The 24,841-nt window shown below is 40.6% G+C and overlaps 2 protein-coding genes across 2 annotated transcripts; one reads left to right on the top strand and one right to left on the bottom strand.

The window, feature by feature from the left end:
• Window positions 1–254: 254 nt before the first annotated feature.
• On the top strand, window positions 255–9,979 carry nlgn2a (neuroligin 2a; the record flags this gene model as incomplete). The annotated part of the gene is made up of 5 exons (XM_014970254.2): window positions 255–492; window positions 5,294–5,559; window positions 6,595–6,748; window positions 7,598–7,964; window positions 8,116–9,979. Coding segments are annotated over 5 exons (1,863 nt in total), but the record flags the coding sequence as incomplete, so codon positions are not given.
• A 3,037-nt stretch (window positions 9,980–13,016) lies between these two features.
• LOC148154165 (interferon-induced very large GTPase 1) lies at window positions 13,017–24,370 on the bottom strand. Its single transcript, XM_088015741.1, has 6 exons — window positions 24,261–24,370; window positions 24,069–24,145; window positions 23,280–23,358; window positions 22,936–23,184; window positions 22,476–22,736; window positions 13,017–18,729 (listed from the first exon to the last, which is right to left on the bottom strand). Exons 2-6 carry the CDS (start codon window positions 24,108–24,110, stop codon window positions 14,051–14,053), a joined length of 5,310 nt encoding a protein of 1,769 aa, XP_087871867.1. The 5' UTR covers window positions 24,111–24,145; window positions 24,261–24,370; the 3' UTR covers window positions 13,017–14,050.
• Between the last annotated feature and the right edge of the window lie 471 nt (window positions 24,371–24,841).

Here is a 24,841-nt window from a genome sequence, read left to right as displayed (position 1 = left end):
TAGTTTACTGATTCAGCTCTAGATGCTTTTTATCTCAGGTCAGAAAAAACTTCAGGATTAAAACTGTCCAGTTGTACTATGGCAAGTTAAATATTTTTTTAAAATAGTTCACGAGCATTAAATTCTGGTTATAATTGAAGTTTTATCTAACTCAACTATTTGGATTGTAATAGTTGAGTTGTGTTCTGCAGTTTTAGCTACAATCTGATTTACCATTCAGAGAAGGAAAAGTTTACATGAAGGAAACATTATGAAAGTTAATAGCATCGATAATTCTCTGTTTCTCTTCCTTTTGTCAACCAACAGGTTTCCTCAGCACCGGCGATCAGTCCGCTAAGGGGAACTACGGCCTGCTGGACCAGATTCAGGCTCTGCGTTGGCTCAACGAAAACATCGGCCATTTTGGCGGCGACCCTGAGAGGATCACCATCTTTGGATCTGGAGCAGGAGCCTCCTGCGTGAACCTGCTCATCCTGTCTCACCACTCTGAGGGTGAGACGATGCTCTACTGTGCCGCACCGACTGAGTTTTATAGAAATATGCATTTTATTTGTTAAAACTGTCACCAGATCTGTGAAAAGATCGATCTCATCCACCTCCTTCCTGAGCTACTGTTGCTGTCTGAAAAATATGCACCAAAGGCAACCAATCAGAAACAGGAGGGTCTTAGCGCTGCCAATCATACTCGTGTACACTTTGCTTAATGTGCTAGTGGCAAAGGAACAAGAAAACTGATTATCCGCCAGCATTGGTGGTTATGCTAACTAGCTTTAGCATTCATGGCAACCTCTGCTATTGAGGAGAAGCTACAGCATAGCAGAGAGCAAGGGGAGGCTGTAATTAGTGCATACATGAGGGTGATTGACAGCACCAAGTCCCTCCTCCTGGCTCTGATTGGTTGTTTTTGGTGCATTCCTTCAGTCGGCAATATAAACTCAGGGAGAAGACGGAGGAGATCATTTCTTTTATTGATTATCTGTCCTACATTTTGCTGTCAGTACATAATGACAGTCTTAAGAAATAAAAAAAAAATCTTTTATAAACGTTACACACTGCTGCTTCAACCAAACAGAGGAACGTGTCAGATGAGGATAACATGTTTTTGGGTTTGAGCTCTGAGACTGTCGGATCATTTCGACAGACAGACAGACAGACAGACAGACAGACAGACAGACAGACAGACAGACAGACAGACAGACAGACAGACAGACAGACAGACAGACAGACACAGACAGACAGACAGACAGACAGACAGATCTTAATTATGCAGAATGGCAGCTTCAGTCTGTCACCTGTGAGGCTCACTTGACTTCCTGAAAGAAAACACACCGCTTGTCCTTTGAGCTTAAGGATTTGAGCACCGAGTGCCTAATGAGCGTGTGCAGGTTTGATCCTCTCTGCGTCGCTCACATCCTCAGAAGATAAATGAGTCGGGAGCGCCGGCGTTACCCCACATTACCTGCCTCGCCGACGCTTCTGTTGTGCAGCAGGAAGGGCCTTCCTTCATCAAAACCCTACATGTGTTCGACCTCCTGCTCCCCATTACCAGCACAAAACACCCCGGGGGCTAAGCGCTAACGCGGCCCCACCAGAGGACAGAGAACTGCGAGCCGGGCCGCTTTGATCTGAGCCGAGATCAGCGTGGCTGACGATCCGCGGCCAAACGGCCACGCGCTCGCCGCCTTTGATCACGGCGTTCTTGAAGCTGTCCTCCTCAGATCGTTGCTCCTCTGTTCTCTGCGTCGCTCGAGGTCTCGCCCTGAATATCGCTGCCTTCTCGCCCCGTTTGTGGGTGAAGAGAAAGATCTGAAAAAGCAGTTTCACATCTGTTCTGGTTCTTTGTGTGTGTGGATCTCAAGCATTAAGCAGTCCTTTAGTTTTTGACTAATTCCTTCTCTGTGCTTTGAAAACAAAATGTGCTGTGAAATCCTGACTGAGCCTCTGCCTGCCACTGATGTCTGTTAACCCACCAAATTAACCCAGGAGCCCAGAAAACTTCTGTCTGCTTCTATAAACTTTTAACGAAAACATTAAATGCAGCACCTTGTTTCTCACATGCTGGAACGACGAGGAAAAAGCTGTTTTTTTTTTTTTTTTTGCTCTTACGCTACAAAGCATAAAGTTCCTGAACACTCAACATCAACATGAATACTGTATTAATATGATGCTTTCATGATGCTTTTAAACCGTTTTTTCAGGGAGAAGTGATGACAACATACGTCTTTAATATTTTTAAATGTAAGCAGTAGGTGCACCAGTTTTAGTTTACATGAAGGCCAAAATCTAACAAATAGAAAACTCACAAATAATTTGTCTACTCTGATTTTTTTTTTTGTAGCGTATATCTAATATTCCAAAGAAAATCCAGGCTTGAGAAGTTATGATTCATATCTTAAGGGTCAAATATATTCATACACCACCTGTCACAACTGTCTTGTCAGTTGTTCCTTAGCACTTTGTAGTTTGACCAGAGCCTTTCAAAGCCCGACTCTTGCTGAATATTTAGCCACTCTTCTTGTCTTCTTGGTTTCCAGTTGTGAACCAAACTGTCATCTAAGAACCTTCCAGAGGTATCTAGTCAAGCAGCTTCATCAGTTTTGATGCATGAACGGAGATTTGTCAGGAAGTTCCAGCTGGTTCTGGTTTTAATGTCGACGTGACCTGAGGTTGGAGGACCAACGCAGAAAGAAGCACCTGACACAAAACGAAAGCTCAAATGAAAAGTGCAACAAGCCACACCGACGAATTAAACACGTTTGAATTTAACTGGGGTTTACATTAATATTTAAGCCTGTATGTGTAAATTTAAGCATCTTTCTTTTTTCTCCTGGTTCTCCAGTGTATCTACTGATAAAAACAAATGATTAGTTTTCCTCATATTAACATCACAACAGTTTTTTTCCACAGCGTTCCAACATGACTGAAAACATAATTTCACGCCTGAAGTTATAAAGTTCAAACACAAATCATAAACTGTAATTAACTGTAATCTGCTTAGCATTTATGAAACCGTCCTAATTGGGCCATTATCACCTTTGCTGCATAAAACAGTAAAAACATAATCACTGGTAGAAGTAAAGTTTGTGCAGATTGAACTTTGTGTTGATTTCACACTTTGAGTCGGGATGCGGTTCGCCTTGCATGTTAGCAGCTTGTCTTAAAATCACGTTAAACCTCTAAATGTGCTTCATTAAAACTTGGTTTTATACATAAATTTTCATGTTATGTGTTAATTAGACAGTTTTTATAGGTGTTAAGTTTATTTTATGACTTTCTGGGTATTATATTTTTAAATTCTTCTTCTCTCCTTACATCTTTATTTTTAGATTGAGGCCTGAATTGTTCACTCTGCATTTTGATTTTTTTTTAGAGATTTTATATTGAATTAACCCTTTAACCACCAACAGTTTCTTTTGTTTGCTGACAACCAACCCGCTGTCACCGTCTGTCTTCATCCCTCTGCTTTGGCATCACCTCATCATCATCACCTTCCTCTGCATCAGCATCTATCGGTGTAACATCAACTCACTAGAAGCCGCCTGTCTGTCATCCCTCCTCCCTCTTTCCCCCTCCGTCATGGATCCAAGGTAAGGAGTCCGTCATTCTGTCATTAAAGGACACCCATCATGTCAGCAGCAGGTTTGCACAGATCAAACCTGACAGCAGGCGGCGATGAAGGCAACGCTTCGTAACGTTGATTATATGATGAGGGACAGAGATAGACGATGGAGAAAATGAGCATCACTGCCTTGCAGAAGTATTTGTATTTCTACATATGTTGTCAGAAAACTTTAATGAGTTTTATTGGGATTTTATGCGGCAGATCAACACAAAGTAGCATAAAGTTATGAGGTGGAAGGGAGACGATGTGTGGTGACGAAAATCTGAAAACTGGAGCGAGTATGTAGCTTCTGCAGATGAATGCTTTGAAAGTCTTTTAATGCAGGTTTGGACAGCATTCGTGTTTGCCATTGACTCAATTTGATTTGACTAGGCCATTCAAACAAATTGACATACCATGCCATCTTCACAACAACCCCGATCAGCTTCCTCGTCCCTGATGAAGGAAAACCGTCATTACTCCAGACAATCAGCTTACTTCAATGTTCTACCAGGGAACAATAATAAAAGATAAATGTTTTGCTTTTATCTATTTCTGGTAATTTCATCACCTCTTTTAACCATCTACAGCTCAAATACACCAATATTATTATCTGTGTCTTAGTTATTGATGACTGAGAGGGTTCCTAGTTGCTGCCATATTGGTTTGTGAAAAACTTAATTTTTTATAGCAATGGTTGCCTGCTTGCCTTGAGGAGACTTGAAGTCTGCACAAATAATACTGTAAATGCCAGAAGGTCCTGGAGGCTTTTCTGCATGGAGTTTGTAATTTCTCCCTGTGCAGGCGTGGATTCTCTCCAGGTGATCCAGTTTTGCCCCACAGTTCAAAAACATCACTGTTAGGTTAGTTAGTTACTCCAAGTTATCCTCAGCTTTGTGTGTGTTCATGGTTGTTGTGTGTCTCTTGTGTGATGAACTGGTGACCTGTCCAGGATGCTTCAGTGATGACTTCTCTCCTCCAGACTGACCTGGCAGTTGAGACACAAGATCAGATTTTGATGGCTCCATATTTGTTGTGAAACAATCTGTAAATTAGTACCCAGGTGATAAATAACGATGTGATATGAAAAACAAGAAAAGACAAGATGCCAAATAAAGTAGCAGAACAGAGGCGAATCTTAAGGACCAATAAAATATAGCCGTCTCCCTCCCTCCCTCTGCCACTCCTGGTGCAGATATGCATGTAAGTGTAGCTGTTTCCCTGCTTCTTCTTACTATAATTGATCTCTAAGGGAAAGGAGACTCTGCAGCTCTGCTTAATAATTAACTGACCAATCTTCAGCGCTGGAGAGGAGAGGGAGAGGAAGAAGGAGAGAGCCCGAGAGGAAACGAGAGAGGCAGGCGGCCCCCTTAACGAGCCACTCGACTGGCTTCAACGGCTCAGGATGGGCAGAACTCAGGAGACGGAGGGAGAGACTGAAGCAGGGAGGTGTAGAAATGAGGCAAGGAGAGAAAAGGAAGTTAAAATGGATATTTTGACTTGTCCAAAGAGCTTGTTCCCACTGCTACCTCAGTGTCCTTAGCTGCTTTATGACGGAAATCTGTCAGATTTTCTGTTATGTCTTCAGAGAATATTGAAAAAAAAAAAAAGTTTTCTTTGCATCACCACCAAAGAATCCGAAACCTTCAAAAAGGCAGAATATAAATGTCCTTTTTCAATCTCGTCCATTAGGTCTGTTCCACAGGGCCATTGCTCAGAGCGGCACGGCCATCTCCAGCTGGTCCGTCAACTACCAGCCCCTGAAATACACCAAGAACCTGGCCAGGAAGGTGGGCTGCACCTACTCAGAGACCGCCGACCTGGTGGACTGCCTGAGGCGGAAGACCTTCAGGGAGCTGGTGGACCAGGACATCCAGCCGGCCCGCTACCACATCGCCTTCGGCCCCGTGGTGGACGGAGACGTGGTGCCGGACGACCCGGAGATCCTCATGCAGCAGGTGAGGTCAGACGGTGACCTCATCATTGTCTGAGTAACTCTGGAGGAAGCTGAGAAGTCGCAGTGAGGTGTGGATGTGACCTTTCCACACAGTTACAGGTCAGGCTGCGACACTCAGCAGCTGGTCAGAAGCAACATGTTAGTCAAAGAAAAATAACTCGGCTTGTAAAACTGGAACTAGAGGTGGACGGTGTGCAGCTGCTGCTGTAACAATAAGCAACGAAGTGCATAAGAAAATAAAATGAGCTACACGATTAACTCGTGTAGCTAGATTAGATTAACTCGGCTTGTAAAACTGCTACTAGAGGTGGACGGTGTGCCGCTGCTGCAGCTGCTGCCGCTGCTGCTGCTGCAGCTGCTGCTGCAGCAATAAGCAATGAAGTGCATAAGAAAATAAAATGAGCTAGACGATTTCCAGTCTGATGATTACTAACTTTTGAAGGGCAATTTCAGAAACATAATAATCATTTTTTATTTCTGGCTTCTGATGCGTTTTAATTTATTGTCTTTTAATTTGTTGTGTTTTATTTTGCATATTTAAATATCTTCCAGTTCCAGTGTGGAGTGTTCTTTAGTAAATTAAAGTTTATTGCTCCTTGAGAGGTCAAACTTTAATTATTATGTCATTATCAACATGTTACTCAAAAATTGTCTCAAATCAACAATAATAATTTCTAGGACAATTTATTGTTGAGAAATCCTTGTTGAAGGAGGAAGGTAAAATGATTAAATAACACATTAATATGGAATAAGATACTTAAAAGATGTAACAGGACTTGCCATGTCAGCCTTCTGATGTAAAAGCAGAAAAACTGATTTCATGAACACTCACCTGCTGATGGTGGACGTCTGGAAGGCGTTACATTTTGCTCATCTTTTTTACATTTATAAACAGCAGTTTGACAATAATTAAATGTGGAATTAATCTACATTGAAAGAGAAATTTCAGGGGAGAAAAAGCTTTAATAATGGCTCTTGGTTCAGGTCTCATCTAAATTTGTTTACAAAACTTGTAATTCTGCTTTTGTGCCACCAGGGGGAGTTCCTCAACTACGACATCCTCATAGGAGTGAACCAGGGAGAAGGACTGAAGTTTGTGGACGACAGCGAGGACAACGATGGCATCTCGGCTGCAGCGTTCGACTACACAATCTCTAACTTTGTGGACAACCTCTACGGATATCCTGAAGGTGAGGAACCTCGACCCCAACATCTGTCAGTCTTAGAAATCTCTCTCCGCATGATCCTGTTTTACATAAACTCCTTCAGAGAGCTATTCTTGAACATGGAAACAGATCAAGCACCTCAGAATCACAGCCCCCCCTTGAAGTGTGCATCTTTAAAACAATATGTGAGCAAGAAAATGAGAAGGAACAAAAAGTGGAGTGTACCAGCCAAGACAAGCATACTAATGAGATCGCCTATCATGGAGATTATCTTTCACCGCGGTGGGTCTGTGCTTTGGCCTTTGGGGCTCTGTGGGCACTAATGCTGTCGCTCATCAGCCCCCAGGCAGCCGCCGCCTCCCAATCATGGTGCTGTTGTTCCCAACAGCTCAGCCTGCAAACCCCTCGCAGCAAGCCGCAGTCCAAATACACACGTTTGAATAATGCAGCTCCTTCTCAAGTTCTCGTCAGTCATTGTGTATCTGAAAGGCAAATCCTGTTCACTTTGTCTCGCCTTTTAACATACGCCGCCTTGAAAAACGATTCACAATCCTTGAGGTTTTTCGAATTTTGCCACTTTACAGCCACCAACTTCAATGCATTTTAGGGAAATTTCATGTGATGGACCAACAAAAAGGGGTTTATGATTGTGAAATGGAGGGACATTGGTGTTTTGTTTTTTTACAAACAGAAATCATAATAATCTGGTGTGCATATTTCTGTCTGCTGGCATCAACAAGTCCAAATGTGAAAATATTCAATATATACTTTTACAAAGCCCTACATCTTACCTAATTAAAATGCAGATAGTTTCTATCTACCTCAGCCTTCTCGGTCACATTTCTTAATCCTTTATCTCTGGTTTTCTTGCAGGCAAAGACATCCTGAGGGAAACCATAAAGTTCATGTACACAGACTGGGCAGACAGGGACAATGGTGACATGAGAAGAAAGACTCTCCTAGCTTTGTTCACAGACCACCAGTGGGTGGCGCCAGCTGTGGCCACTGCCAAACTTCACGCTGAGTTCCAGTCGCCTGTTTATTTCTACACATTTTACCACCACTGCCAGACGGAGACGCGACCCGAATGGGCCGATGCCGCTCACGGAGACGAGATCCCGTACGTGTTCGGCGTGCCGATGATCGGCGCCACAGACCTGTTCCCGTGCAACTTCTCGAAGAATGACGTGATGCTGAGCGCTGTGGTCATGACTTACTGGACTAACTTTGCTAAAACTGGGTAGGTTTCATTTTAATCTGACATATTTTAACTCTAAGTCAGTAGTTATTGATACGTAAATGGACCTTTATTGAAGCATCCATGGTGTTTTTCCAAAACATTGTCAACGCTTTGTCACATTAATCAACAATTCTTTTTCGTTTTCCATCAGCGACCCCAACCTCCCCGTCCCTCAGGACACCAAGTTCATTCACACCAAACCCAACCGCTTTGAAGAGGTCATCTGGACAAAGTTCAACCCAAAGGACAAGCAGTATCTCCATATCGGCTTAAAACCTCGAGTTAGGGACAACTACAGAGCGAATAAGGTGGCTTTCTGGCTGGAACTCGTCCCCCATCTTCATACCATCAATGGCATCTTCCCGACCACAACCCGATCGCCATCTGGCCCTGGTCCAGGCCCGGACACCTACAGACCCAGGCCAAGGACTCCAGGTCCTCGAACCACTCCCCACCCCTACTCAACCTTCACCTCCGATCCTGAAACCGAGGGCTCGGACCGTCCAATCCAGGACCTCTTTCCTGGAGACACCCGTGACTACTCCACAGAGCTGAGTGTCACGGTTGCTGTGGGAGCCTCTCTTCTGTTCCTCAACATCCTGGCATTCGCTGCCCTTTACTACAAACGCGACAAGCGCCACGAGATGCGACGGCACCGACTGTCTCCTCAGCGCGGCGTACCCGCCAACGACCTCGCTCACAGCCAGGAGGAGGAAATCATGTCCCTGCAGATGAAGCACTCTGAGCACGACGCTCACCACGACCTGGAGCCCCTTCGACCACATGACATCCTGCGACCCGCCTGCCCGCCCGACTACACGCTGGCGCTGCGCCGGGCTCCGGACGATGTGCCGCTGATGACGCCCAACACCATCACTATGATCCCAAGCACCATCACCAGCATGCAGCCTCTTCATGCCTTCAACACCTTCCCCTCCACCGGCCACAACAACACCCTGCCACACCCCCACTCCACCACCAGGGTATAGTAGGGACTGGCCCACCCAGCACCGCCTAAAGACAGGGAGTCCTGGATCTCCTACCGATCTAGAAGGGAGGCCTGTGGTTGAGGGCCTTCGTTCTGTTCTTACATTCTCTTGTTTCTCTAAAAGGAACTCCACCTCCTCCATCATGTGCTGTACAGCTTAGCAGGAGACACAATGAACTAAAATGAACTGCGCTGGAGCAGATGATCAGCTCGGAGGCGACGTCGATCTTTCAGACATACCTTTTTCCAGGAGGGTGCACAGTTTCCAGTCTAAAGAAATTTTCAAAGGGACAAACGCTTTTGGACCTTTGATGTTCTCTCTTTTTTACTTTGGTGTCAGCTCTTACCGTCTTCTAGAGTGTTTGTGAAGTTTCTTATTTGTTTCTTTTCTACATCTGTGTCTTATTTACGGCTCATTTGACTTCTCCCCTCCGTAGGGTGCTTCTTTGTTCAAGGAGCAACAACGTACTGAGATGTCAGAAGTAACGTCATTTCAGTCTACCAATACGGTTCGTGCCAAATGTGTTTTTGCTTTCTGATCAAGGTTGAGATGAATTTTAACCCCTGTCTGAAAACACAGGCTGTATGTCCTCATGACCAAGTGCCAAACTGGCCTTTGATTGTGGTTTTCTTTCACTCATCTTGTTTATTTTTGTTGTTGTTCAAGTGTTTTAATGTGGAAAGATTTTTGCTGACAATATAGATATAGAGAAATGATATTATATATAGTTCTATATAAATGTGTACAAAGGAGAAAGAATATAAAGGGGGTTTTCTCAATGGGGATCTATGCATGAATTATTTTTCAAGAGCGGCAACATGGAGAAAGGATGAAGAACCTGTCAACGCACGTTTTCCCAATTGAAATTAAATATTTCTCAGCTCATAAAATTCTCCCACCAATCAGATAATCCACCAGTTAAAGCAACAAAGCTCATCACACCTTTTTATTACTTAATGGTAAATTACGCATTAGCATCAGAGACGATGCATTTCAACATTAGCTGCTTTCTGTCAGTTCTTTTAGTTCTCAAATGTATTTTATTTTTAACAATGTTAAAGAGATATTCTGTTAATTATGCATTCAGTTGATCTGTGCCTATGAAGTGGACGTATTAAATTATACAAATTATATCAGAACCACTTTTTAGCCAGCTAAAGGAGGCAGATAGGCAAGTTAACTCACCTGACCTTGTTATTTTCCATATTTCCCCTTTTCTAAATATTTTTGACACCCATATTTTCATATCAGTATAAATTCAGTGATCTCTACTGATTATCCGGTGGGGATACCTAGCAGGTTTTAACAGAGCTGCAAAGATGAAGAAGGAGTTTCTCAACAGGGTAAAGGTGACACAGTAGATGTCTGTTGTTTCTAATTGTTCTCCTTCTGTTAGTTTAGGAATATATCATTTTACAGCTCTGCTTTTCAAGATGAAGATGTCAAACATGCATTATGGGTCCGTTAGCAGAACAGGAACACATGGTAGCCAACATGGCCGACAGGTGTCACCGTTGCTGTCTTTGAACATGCGCTAGCTTTGGCTTGTTTTTAATTTTTCCTTTTCTTACTGCCTGGTGGTCGGAGAGGGCTGGAAACGGGTTCATACGCCGAGCAGCTGAGATTTTATAAACTACTGAACGGGAAATGTGCACAATGCAAATCACACGACTGGACAGAATCTGCCTATCAGGAGCCAACAAGCTATACGGACATGCTGTGGCCAAGAGGAGGACGAAGAAAAACAAGAACAGCCTTAAATGTTGAAATTTGAACCAGAAGAGAAAACAAACTGATCAAAAGAAAATAAAAACATTCAGAGACTCGGCGGTCTTTCTGTCTGAACTGTTAGCCAGGAGGACGAAATGCTAATCTGTCTAAATATGAACTCTTTTGTACTCAGTCCTGTGGACAAAGGAGGTGGTAGCAGGTTGTGGAGTCGATCTGAACACAGCAGCTGGAGGAAAACGTTTGGCCTGGATGTGGTGGTTTGTTTTATATGTCAGCACTAGAGGGCGCCATTGTGGCGGATTTCATTCAGTCCAGAGGAACTGAAGACAAACAGTCCTGGTTGGAGGATGGATGGAGATACACAACATCTGGATCAGGATCAAAACTGTACATTTTTAAGTGTAAGAATCAAACAGAGGAAATATTTGTAAATATTAAGTTTCTTGTTTTTTTTTTCTTTGTTTTTTTGGGTGGATGAATGATATGCTTATTTGGTGACAACAAAAGACAACAGGTGCAGTTTGCAAATGAAAACAAAGGAAGAAAATGCATATTCACTCACAATCAACAGGAACAGATTTAGTTTTTAAACTTTTGACAGATCATCGTCATGTAGATATGCTGTAGCATCATGATTCAGCCTGAATCAGGAAAGTTTCTGTAGCAGAATTTTACTAAAGGTCTGACACAACAAAGACCCAAATAACATCCAAATATGACAAAATAATCCAAGTCTGAATCAAATCTTGAGTTTTTTTTCTTTGAGCTTGTTTTCATTGTTAAATATTCTATTCATAACCACTTAACCCTTTTAACTGCTGAATAACTGTGTTTAAAGTCAGATAGCATCTAGAAATGTGACCTTTTTCCACTAATTTGATCCAAACTCAAACAGTCCAATAGAAACAAATTCACTCTTGAGATATATTATCATGTAGCGGTGTTTCATGTAGCTGATTTATGTGTTGAACATGTTAGGGCTTTAACACCATCAGATGCCTCATGAGATCACAGAGGTGGTCCAACATTTTGATTTCTCTCACTGTGTTGGTTTGTTGTATTTAAAGATCCTCCTATAGTGATGCAGCAGGAAGGTTGATGAGAAAATGGGAAATTGTGTCAGATTGGATCTTATATCAGTTCAGATGGGCATCAAATCACAAACACCCAACAAACATACAAATGATGCAAACTGGGTCTCCATAAATAATCTGCACCTGTTGTCTTGCATTTTATATTCTATGTTGAATTCAGAAACCCAAGACTTGAGATGAACAAATCTGTTAAATAATGGAAAATAAAAAAGATTAAAAAAGGAAAGTGAAATCATATAAATAAATGAGGTGATGATATTTCTGTTACTTTAGAAGTTATTATACACTGTATGCTGTGATTCTGATCTGGGAAACATTAAAGACATTCATAGCCAGACTGCAGTCTGTGTGTCTTTGTTCTGCTATAAAACATAATTCAACTCTGGGACAATTTCAAAGTATGTCAGGATATAAAACAAAGGAAGAATAAATTGGCTTAAATAATGACAAAAACTTTGTTTCCCATATTAGTAAAGGAAAGCACAGTGAGTCTTACATTTTACTGTATTTTTTTTAACTATTTGATTATTTAAAAATCCTCTTATAATTCTCCATTCATTTTACTCCCAGTAGTTCACCTGCAGGACTCATGTGACAGATTTTGCTCTGAAATGACGACACCTCATTATTTCAGACAAATGCTGCTGCTAAAGAAACATTTTCAGAGAAAGAAATGCTCCTCACTGCTTCCATCCACATCTTAAGTGTTTTATTCTGCTCCATGTTGTACTACTTTTTACAACTTGCTTCACTTTTTAAATATATCTTACACCTTTTCACCCAGCAGTCTGCAAATTACACTTTTGTCTCCACAGCTGAAATATACTCATTTCTATTTGTCACCCTAAAAATAAGCTTTAGATGGCATGTCTCTGTCTCCATTTGACAGCTTCCTCCTTCAAGCACAGCAAAGGAATCAACACCTTTGTAAATAATTTATGTCTCAGCCCAATAACTCTTGTTGAGAATAAATAATTCTGTGTTTTCCTTCCATCTCTGTTAGCTAGTTGCTAAGCTAAAGCTTAAAGAAATGACATGTTAGGAAACACACGAGGTAACGCCCGAAGCTCAGAGAGACAAAGGGAAAGCGAAACTCTTCTGGGATGCCATTTTTGTCTGTAACCTCTTAAAGGTGGCAGGTCATAATTGACCAGCTGTATTTTGGTATTAAGTGGAATTCATGAATTCAACTCACTGACTTCTTTAACCTCACACATCAAGAACTGGAGAACGGATAATTCTCTTTACTGGGTTTGTTTATTGTATTACTTCAGCTTTGCAATTGTCTTCATACATTTTAATGTCAATATGAGAAACAAAGAAGGGAATGTAAAATAAAAGTGAAAGAACAAAAATGATCAAGGCAAATTCTACAAATATGACATTTTGGGTTGTATACTAATGAGACACTCAGTCATGCGTAGCAGTTTCAGCTAAATAACAGCTTCAAAATTTACAAGTAGAAATGTTAATAGTTTTCCTTGTTAAAACATTTTAATCAGAAGGAAAACAAGACAATAGATTTTTACACAGTGAAATTATTTTTTACATCTTCAGCATTATATTCCACGATGAAGACATAACCTTTCAAAACAGAGATGTATTTAAATGTTGGGGTGCATCAGGTAGTTTACTAGTTCAGACAGTTAAAATTTAAAATAAGGTCAGATTCTGTTTCTTTATATATGCAATGTTATTACAACTTTTATACGGTCATAAAATTCAGTGGCGCAACTGCACATTATTCAGGTGGATGCGAAAACATAAATATTTCTCTCTATATATTATCTAAACCAACATGTTTCTGCAGACCCACATTAAAAGTTTGGTAAATCAACAAAAACTTCATTCTACATTATAATTATGAACATTTATTTTTGAAAACATGAGGTCCATAACTTTCCTCGAAACCTAGATGTAATAAAAGAAAAGCCTCAGAATGCAAATTTGTGAAGGAACATTGTAGAACATTTTTAACTGGTTGAATTTTTTCTGCATTACATTGTAGAGAGATCAGTCTAAAATAATTCACAGGTCAAATGTTTGTCAATTCATATTCATCTGTGGGGACAAAATGAAAAAGTACTTCATAGTAACATTTTAGTATTTAAAACCGTTTAGGCTCCAGAAATGCACCACATGATATTACGAACCAGAAAGGGGTCTGGACTTAGAAACATTAGAAAAATGTTGGGTTGTAAGGACGCCATTCATAGTGCTTGGGGAAATGTAACTGCAAGAAGTGCCCAGTTCCAAGGATCATAAAAAATGTCTACTTTATTTGAAATGAATCTTCAAGGCTTGTTTTCGCCTGGATTTCTGTGATATTTCTCCAAACTGAAGGGATGTCAGCTGGCAGTGCATTATATTCTTTAGCCAGATCATTGTTGTACTTTGTCATTACATATTTCCAGTAGTCTGATGCTTGAAGACTCACATCTGGAGAGATTTTCCAGAGAGGAAAAATTTCCTTGTAACTTTTGTAAGGATGACATTCATAGTTTGTTGCACTGCAGCGAAACTCTTTGTCACTGATGACAAGAGACGAGCAAATGTCTATGACAAGCTTTCTTGATGAATCCCACCTAAACTGACCAAAACCTTGTGGTCGGTGGAGTGACGCAAAGTGTTCAGTGTGAGCTTTTCCTCCTGCTTCACATGGTACTGCACAGAATGGACACTGTTGGCCACAACCAATCACTCTGGCAAAAAGCTCATTTTGGGGTTTCAAATTGAGTTTTTTCAGTTTTTGATCAAATGGTATTTCTTTCAACTCCTCTTGAAGACATTTTGCCATTCCCTCTACAGAGGATGAGAGCCAGTGAGCAAACTGTTCCTGGTCAGCATTGTTCAGGACCATGAAGGCACCAAGAGCATCCTGGGAAATGACCAGTTTATCACCAAGTTCTTTGCAGAGATCTTCCACAAATGTTTTCAGGTCTCTGCTATTTTTTGATTTTGCCGTATTGATGGCATCAAGGATGCTGGTGACACTGGACTTCAGGTGTCTTTCCTCCATCTTTTGTGTTGCAGAGCAGCTGGAAAACTGTGTTTTTATCTGTTGAAGTATTCTTTTCTTAACATAAATTTCATAAGAGGAACTGTAGCTCAAGAAGTCATCAATGTTTTGGTTTGAAAGCAAATCTTGTAAAGTTGAATATTGGAAGGACATTCGTGTGCTGAACTCTTCTCTTGTCAACATTTCATCAACGATATCAGGACCCATTTTTCTGTAGACAAAGTCTTCAACAGCAGGTTTCAGATACTGGTAGGTGAATTCTTCAGCTTTCTTTTGGCATTGGTCTCGTTTATGGAAAACGTCTTTGAAATCTGCTCGAAACTTTTCCTTGGTTTTCTGCAGACATATGTAGGGATCATTTTTCTGTATGAAATCTTCATTCATTTTCTGAAACTCTCTGGCTGCAAATCCACAGATGTGTTGTTTCAGAGACACTTCAAACTCAATGTCAGTTTTTATGTCTTTGTTGTTCTGAAGATTTTCATCAATAATATGTAGAATCTCCTGAATGTATGTGTCATGGTATTTGTTATTTCTTTCAGTTTTTTCACTAACAAATTGAGTGCAAGTCTCTATAATGTTGTCAGACATTTTCTGTACAGCCATCACATGGTCTTCAATGTTAAAAAATTTACTAACTGTATGTATGAATTTTTTAAAGGCTCCGTCAGCAGTGAATTTAAAGGTTTCCAAGCCACACTTTCTCAGATCCTTTTGACTTAGTAATTGCGATGCATAACTTCCCCTTTGGGACATGTTCTCTCTGAGACAACGTGAAACGCTGGTAAAGACATCTGGGTTCTTCTGTTCAGAAAAGGACAACTTCTGTAGTGTTTTTTTCCACATCTTATCAAATTCTTTGTTCAACTCCTTGTCTGCCATGTTAAGTTTTTTATTTCGACACTCATCAATTAATAGGCAGACTGCTTTCTCAATTTCTTTTGTGTGATTTTCCTTGATTTTATTCAGCTCTTTCATTCCTTGCTTGATGTCAGCTGCTGCTGTTAGCTGGTTAGACACTGAGTTTTCAATTTCTCGTCGAAGGCACTTTACACTGTTTGAAAATTCCTCTCTGTATCCTTCGACCAGATAAACATGACCTTCTGTTTTCTTGAAATACTGACTCAGATTGACGAGCAGAGTTGTTTCCCATTTAGACAGCTCCATAGCTGCCTCGCTTTTCAGCTGAACTATGAATTCCCCTACATCAGATATTTCAGATGTTGCAGCAGCTGTACCAAAATTGGAAATTCTAGTTTCTGCATTGGTGACCCAGTTGTACATTTCCTTTTTGAACTCCCACTCCCATTGGTTGTACTCTGTGCAGAGCCTCATGTAAGCATCAGCCACCAGGCTGTTTCTGAAGCTGAAGATGAAGTTTTCATGTTTTACTGCGTTCCACAGGCTGGTCATCCACTCTCTGAACTCCAAGATGTTATTAGAAGTTGACCCACACTTTCCCAGCTGTTGGATGATGTTTTTCTTGAGTTCATAGACAGCCTCACTGTATCCTGCATTGACTGGAGCCATTGGTGGGTTTCCATTCCAGAGTCCAGGAATGTAGCAGTTCCCAGTGTCTGGATTATACTCCATCACATCAGTGAAGCTCTTGTTCTCCTCTTTCTTCTCCATTCTAGCTGCTGCCTGGGTCATCTCATTCAGCTGCTCTAACAGCAGCTTCCTGTCTCTCAGGTTCTTCTCATGGGCTGAAACATCAGAAACGTTCTGGTGAACAAACTGACATTGAGGCTTTTTGCCGACCTCCTTCATCCTGAGGAAAGCATGCACCACTATCTGCAGGATGTCTTTCATCTCTGTTGAATTCTCCATGGCAATATTGATAATGGTGATGTCACTCAGACCAACAACAAGTGTTGCCAGCTCATTGTCATGCTCATAGCTGTTGTCCAGCTGTGCTAGCTCTGGTGACTTTAAGCCTTCAGTGTCGATGATCATCATGAAGTCACAGTTGAGAACTTTCTTGAAGTCTTCATTGACTTTGATGAGCAGCATGAAGGCACCTCTAGTGCATCGACCACTGCTGACTGCAAACTGGACTCCAAACATGGTGTTAAGGAGAGTGGACTTCCCTGTGCTCTGAACTCCAAGAACTGTGACGACCAGGATCTTGTTCTTTGGAGACACCAAGTCATGGAGCTGAGAGAGAACATCACTCACCCATCTGAGAGGAATGTTGGAAGCATCTCCATCTACAAGCTCAAGAGGAAATCCATCCAGCAACAACTGGGCACAGAGTTTGGGCAGATGTTGCAGTTGTTGACGTGATGGATCTGTATCTGGAAGAGAAAGAGAAGCTTCATAGATCTGACCCATTTCACGGAAGAAGTGCTCAACTCCCAGTGAGCTGCTGGAAAGTTGTTGGTCGATTTCTTTGATCTCTTCTTTATTCTCAGAATCCCTGCATTTTTCCTTGTAGAGGTCCCTGAGTCCAGAAAGCTTTATACGTGACAGGTTGTCGAGGTTCATTCTTAGCCATTTCAGGAAAAAGCGCCTCTCTGTTCCTGGGCTGGATATTGCATTGATAAAGCATGTCATTGCTTTTGACATATCATAAGAATTCTGTTTTTTCCGCAGTTCTTTTATTTGCTCCTGAAGATCACTTTTGTAATTTTCAATGTTTTGTGACCCAACCTTTTGAAGGCGAAATTCTTCCTTCTCTACACTTGTCAGTTCCTTCCATATTTGGCCTTGAAGGGGAAGCTGATCTTCTTTGTATTGAAGAGTGTCTTGTATTTCTGCAATGATGGCATCTGCATTTTGTTTTCCAGCCTGGCACTCTGAAGAGTCCTCATCAACCATGATTCCCAACTCATGGGCAACATCAGCCATCTGCTCAAGTGTATTTTTTTTGTTGGAGCTCTCAACCACACAACAAACTGTCTTCCTCAGACTTTTAACAAAATCTGCATCATTCATGGACCTAGTCTTCAAAATAATGTTGCTGTTTGTCAAGCATAAGTCAGTGGCTACTTTTCCCAAAGCATTTAGACTAAATGTTTTGCTCTGATGATTACCAACCAGGAATATCTGTGCTTTGCAGTTTTGTTGTGAAAGTAGCCTGAAACCCAATGTAGGATCATCAAAGAAAACAAAAACTGCAGCAGATGTTTGACACAAAAAGGAGAATTGTGTTTCAAATGAAGCAATGTCTCCACGAAGGTTAGCTATAGCAACTGGTTCACTGAAGATGTCCATGTTTCTGTTTCCACAGGGAAGATACCAGGTCATTTCAGTCAGTCCATTGGATATTCTTCTCTGAATGTCTCCACACTCCATGTTGTGGTGAACAAAGGTGTCATGGTATTGCTGAGAGTGACTCAGAAGTTTATTGAGGATCTCTGATTTGGACAGAGAGCACTCACCCAGTCTCACAAATGAGATCATTGGAAGTTCAGAAAGAACTATTCTTTCTTCTATGAAGCCTTTTGATTCTGCAAGAGCTGAAGGTCTGTACTTCTTAACAATGTCTCTCATGGCCCACAGCATGAGGGTGCACTGCTGTGTATCACAGTTAGGAAGCAGCAGAGGAACAGAGAACTGACACATGGACATTTTTAGAGCCAGTTCCTGCTGAACAAAACCATCAGAACACAGGAAGAGAGCAGTGATTAAATCAAGAGGATTGAGTATTTCACTTGCATTTGTTGTGCTGACAAGGTCTGAAAGATCTAGTCTGGTATGATTTGCATCATGACAAACAGATTGGCTTTCAGACGTACATTTTACATTCCTTGAAGTCACATTAACCATCATCAGTTTTTTTAAAAAGTACCATGGAAGATCTGATTTACACTCAACAAGATGATCAGTGATGGTCTTTCCTTCAATTTGAAGTATCTTGCTGAGTGAAAGCTTTTTTCTCATGTAATCCTCCAGGCCTAGATCCACCAGCAGGTTCTCCAACCTTGTTTCTGTAAACATAACATTTGATAGTTTAGAACTATGCAGATGACAGACACTATTTTCACAAATCTACAGATGTCTCTGTAAAGTGCCCAAATGACCTTGTCTAATGTCTAATGTATTCTAATGCAACATAAAATTGTGACCAGGTCAGGTCCACCCATCAGACAACAACTACATAACAGCTATGAAACAAAGGGGTGCTGATAAACCGATAAGGCATAGTGTTTCGTGTTTGGGCCAATATATGGCCATGGAAATGTAACCTGCTGGTGTAAATTTTAACTTACACCCGGGTTAAAATTTAACCCGGATTTTTCCACTATTTGGCCCCTTCATTTCTAAAATCTCACGATAGTTGTATTATAATGTCAGTGGTTCTCGCAAGACTACCAGACAGCCAATCGCTGTTGAGTATTAGGGTCACATGTGCCACTGCAGCCTATCTGCTAGGTATATTAGCTGGAGTGGGGAAATATAAAAGAGTAGGATGCGGTTGGAAGCAGCAGAGCTGCAGGTCAGTTAAACATTGTGTCATGTTTTCTTCTTAATTCTGTATGATGCTCATATAAATGTACTGAACTATAGGAGCCTACTACCATGAGCCGAGTCGAAACGAGGTGAAAAAAAAAACGTTTGTATGAGATATGAGAACTGCGGAATTGGTGAGTGTTTCTGTGTGTGACTTAGCGTTCGCTGATGTCACTGTTTGTTTGTGTAGTGGCTAAATTACCGACTGTGTCAATCCAGACACCCTTAGTAACTTTGAACAGACAATTGGGGAACAATAAGGTGCCTTAAATGTTTATTGAGCACTCGTTTAGACTGATGTTTTTACATTTCATGTTAACTAATTTACATGGTGCATATCTGTTGGATTTTTCATGGATGTAATTTACATCCATGAAAATTACATCCATGTAATTTATTGAATATGCATATTCAATAAACTCTGTGTTTATTGAATATGCATATTGATTGAAAATGATTGTTGGAACTATTTATAGTGCAAAAAAAGTGCCATTCATTGAATTTGTGTGCACACTAGAATGTTTTGATTCTATATTTATTGAGGAAATGGTCCTGTTTTATTCAGGCCAGGTTGATGGCGAGCTGAAGTCCAGGCCAGGAAGGATTGTACTTGTAGAGCCTGAAGATTCTGTTCTTAGGCTGGTAGGAGGCTCCTTGCAGCCAGTGAACAATTTTGTCCCCACTTGGATATTATTTTTGTCAACAGGACCTGCACTTAACAAAGCACTTTGAGTAACTTTTCTTGGGACCCAAACCAACCCCAGGTTGGGGTTGATGAACTGAAGGGTGTGGGTTCATTAATTGTGGAACTCTGGGATTGATTTTTTTTGTTTGTTTGTTTTTTCCGTGTTTGTTTTGTTTTTTTCTTGTGCATTTTTATATGGCCATTTGGATTTTTTTTCCCACTGTGTTGTAAATATGTATATAAATATAAGGCACCAACAACTGCAAACTGTCTACTCCTTCATGAGTCGTACTTTATCTTCTGAGAAATTAGCCCATTTGACATTTTTATTCATTAACCATTTAACTTGATACATTACAGCATATTATTTTTTACAAAGATGCTACAGAAACATGTCTCGGTGCCTATAAAGCATTGAAGTATGCTTCGGGGTGCCTATAAAATTAAGCACCTAGGCATGCAGACTGTTTTTACAAGCATTTGTGAAAGATTGGGTCACTCTCATGAGTTTGATGAAGTCTAGCATTGAACTGTAATAGGATGCCACCCGAGCAAGAAATCCAGTTGTGAAATTTTCTCGCCCCTAAATATTCCACAGTCAACTGTCAGCTGCATTATAAGGAAATGGAAGTGTTTGGGAACGACAGCAACTCAGCCATGAAGTGGTAGGCCACGTAAACTGACAGGATGGGGTTAGCAGATGCTGAAACACGTAGTCTGAACAGGTCAACTTACTGCATTGTCAATCACTACAGACCTGCAAACTTCATGTGGTCTTCAAATTAGCTCAAGAATAGTGCACAGAGAATTTCATGCAATGGGTTTCCATGGTGGAGAAGCTGCATCCATAATATAGTGGTGATGTATATCGTGGATGCACCACTGCATCCATACATCAGATGCAGTGGTGTAAAGAACGCCACCACTGGACTCTAAAGCAGAGGAGGCGCGTTCTCTGGAGTGACAAATCGCACTTCTCCATCTGGCAATCTAATGGACAAGTCTGGGTTTGGGGGTTGCTAGGACAATGGTACTTATCTGACTGCATTGTGCCAAGTGTAAAGTTTGGTGGAGGGGGGATTATGGTGTGGGGTTATTTTTCAGGAGCTGGGCTTGGCCCCTTAGTTCCAGTGAAAAGAACTCTGAATGTTTCAGCATACCAGAGAATGTTCGTATACTCTGATATACCAGCATACGTTTTGGACAATTCCATGCTCCCAACTTTGTGGGAACAGTTTGGAGCAGGCCCCTTCCTTTTCCAACATGTCTGTTCACCAGAGCACAAAGCAAGGTCCATAAAGACATGGATGGCAGTCTGGTGTGGATGAACTTGACTGGCCTGCACAGAGTCCGGACCTCAGTCCGATAGAACATCTTTGGGATGAATTAGAGTGGAGACTAAGAGCCAAGCCTTCTCATCCATCATCAGTATGTGACCTCACAAATGCACTTCTGGAGGAATGGTTAAAAATCACGATAAACGCACTCCTAATCCTTGTGGATAGCCTTTCCAGAAAAGCTTAAAAGTTTTAACTTTCCTCTGTGCAGTGGGTGACCCAACGTCATATTGAACCCTATGGATTGGGGAGCTCACTTAAGCCTGTATGTGAATCAAGGGGTGAGGCAATACTTTTGGCAAGATAGTGTAGGTAGACTGACTTAGGATATCCTAAGGGTACTGGACGAAAAAATTACCACTTTCTCAGTTTCTTCTTCTACTACTCTCCAACTGTTAACTTTTTGTTTTCACTTAGTTATTTTTCTCTCCATAAAAGCTACACCTGGTCTGGTGTTTCATTTGGCTGTGGTACCTTCCTGGAGGAGGTCATCGGCTGAGATAATGCTAGCATAAACAAAACGTTTTCCCTCTCCTACTATTAACTTTTCACTTTCATGAACATTAAAAATGATCCTACATCAGTTCATCTGTTTCTTTTCAGTGAATTCTGGTCTGACTTCTTAAAGCCCCAGTTGGTTTGTGGCAAATTGCCACTCACACTAATCCAAGTTCTGCTAGAGGTTTCTTCCTGTTGAAGGAGAGTTTTTCCTCTCTACTGTTCCAACATGCATGTTCGGTAGGAGGGCCTGCAATAACGTCAGCCACACAAACTGTTTTTGTTGTTGCTACATGGTCGTCCAGGAGGAGTCAATGCTGAAAGTTTCAAACTACTTTGAAAAATTAGTCGACCGTATTGTACAGTTCGATAACTAGGATCAACTGTGACTGATTTGAATTTTCTTTTTCTCTCGGTGGTCCAAAGCTGGTATAGGTATGCCCTAAAGATGCAGCTGCAGTTGTAAAAAAGTTGTACTTCACAATCACTTCCTCCTTTTGGATAATCACACAAGAATCCCAAATGCATGCATTACACTTAGTTTTTGTAGTGTGAAGACTGTAGTCGGAACTACTATACTTTTATTTAGTGTGAAATGAGCATAGATGCAGATAAAAGTGAACTAATGTATGTCATACCAGAAGTTCACTTTTATTTGTATTCATCTACGGTTATCTATAATTCATACATTGCTTTTACTCACTTGTTTTGTCAGCTATAACAGCTGACTTGCTGATTGTTCCATTCCTTAGTTGTGTTGAAACATGGAGGGAGTAAGTAACCCCAGGCCTCAGGCTGCTGAATGTCACATTGTTTGTCTCTGTTTTTAACTCTTGCACAAGTTCACCATCACTGCAGCAGCCAACAATGAAAGACTCCACTTCTCCAGAGGGTTTCTCCCACTGGAGAGAGAGCGACTCATTGCTGATATCTGAGACTTGTATAGCCATGGGAGGATCAGCCTCTGTTGAACAAACATAAGAAAATTTATATTTTACAAGAAATAAAGATATTTATTTATTTATTTAAAAAGCCCAATATTTATAGACAATTTCTTCTGCTTTGACTGTTATAATATTAACATTAGCAACTATTTATCATGTTTATTTACATACAGGAGCCATTCTTCACTGTGTCCAAACTCATACCCAAGTCAAACATACCTGTAATTACAGACAGAGTAGCTATTTCCTCTTTTTCTGCAACCCTTGTGACTCTGAAGGTGTACTCTGTCCCAGGGTTGAGTCCCACAACATCAACAGTGCTGCAGTCTCTGGTCTCCATGCTCCCTGTGTGTGTGTCACTGGTGTAATCTATTATAAATTTATACCTAACTGGGGAAACAACTGGTGCTAAACCAAAAGAAACTATGTTGGTCCCAACGCAGTGAATAGCTACAGGTGGAGAAACATCTGGCAGAAAAGAAAGGAAATATTTGTGATTTATGAGTATTGCAAAAATAACTAAATGACTGAAGGCCACAGTTTTAAAACAAATGTATACATACCATCAGTCTGCAGTGACACAGTGGAGCCTCCCTCTGCATTACAGACAGGTTCAGTAAAGACACCTGATGCATCAACGAACTGCAATTTAAATGAGAAAATATTTAGTCATTAACTTCAACCTGCCAGTAACACAACTGTAAACTCTCTTGTCAAACATTAACCCAGCCCCTCCTTCATATGATGCAGTAACACAGTTTCACTTCCTGTGAAAAGAACACGAATAAATGATCTGTAAGAAAATGAAACTTAACTCCTCAACCCAAGAGGTGTGGCTGAACACAGTGTTGAGCTACAATCATTTTATGCACAGTAAAACAGGATAACTTCAAGGTATCCATAGTCAAATTATGGTTTGGATTAAGACATTTACATACATAAAAAAGGGATTTGCATCCAAATCATATTTTCCAGATTTGCTGTATCTGAGTAAACAAAGTTCAAAAAGAAAAAAAAAATCACTAAAATAATCAAGTATATCATGGGCTATAATGTATTATTATTATTATTATTTTTTTGCAGTTAGATTAATTTTTCTGGCCTAAATTGGTTCTTAAATTTACATCTTTCAGCTTAAATGACTCACTCCTTCTGTCATTGTTTTACTTCAAAGGTAAATGTCCTGAAAGGCAACTGTTTCTTTTAGGAAATTATAAACAAGGAGTTGCAATAAAAATTATTCTTTCACTTAAAATGACCATAAAAACCACTGGTGTTGCAGAAAAATCCCACATAAAATTATATAAACACCATTTAGCTCACATCATTGCTCGGTTCTTATCCTTGCTTACCTCTTCCTCCTCAGAGTCTGCCATTGTTGTAGAAACATTCATCAACACCTCACACCACTTACAGAACGCTCCTACTTCTAGGGAAATAGCAGTAAAAAGAAAACATGCAATTAGGAAACTACAGCATGAGGCACACTGAGCTGTAGTTTGATGAAAATGAAGCTGGGTTCATATAAAGGAAAAGTGACTTACCTGTTAAAGACTTCCTTCTTAAAATTTATAATGGAAACTCTACAGAAACAAGGTGAAGCAGAGAACCAAATTCTCTTGCAAATACAGGAGTGATGCTTCAGCTGCTCCTTTTATCAAGGTGGGTGGAGTCATGATCACCGGTTTACCAAGAAATGAATGTGGCTGGGCTGAGAGAAAATGAAACTTAACTACAAATCGAAAGGGATTGAGAGGAAGTGGGAAACTGTGTTATGTTCCACTGGCTGATAAGGTCAAATTTCTGAGTGTCTTCAGGCAAAAATCTGACCTAAAAATGATCACTTGACACAAAGCAGAACAGATTAGAAATTGTAGCTAGATAAAAAAAAATGTATAAAGAACTTAAAAAAAGATTTTTTTTTTACATCTTGTATTTTTGGACTATTTTTAGTGCCACATATTTTAATCTAATTTTAGATGGTGTTGAACTATTGCACATTTATGGATATGTAGCCCAAATTTATGTAATTTATTTTTAATACGGGCAAGAGTTAGTGGATGGTGGATGCAGGTAAAAACAACAGCAGGGAAAACAGAATGGAGCATGTTGTTTCTACCTGCAT

This window comes from Poecilia mexicana, unplaced genomic scaffold (assembly GCF_051168715.1).
Source record: "Poecilia mexicana isolate PSO_F unplaced genomic scaffold, ASM5116871v1 scaffold_18, whole genome shotgun sequence".
In the NCBI taxonomy this organism is placed as follows: Eukaryota; Metazoa; Chordata; class Actinopteri; order Cyprinodontiformes; family Poeciliidae; genus Poecilia; species Poecilia mexicana.
The sequence above is the reverse complement of the archived record's forward strand: the minus strand, read 5'-3'. Positions and strand labels throughout refer to the sequence as shown.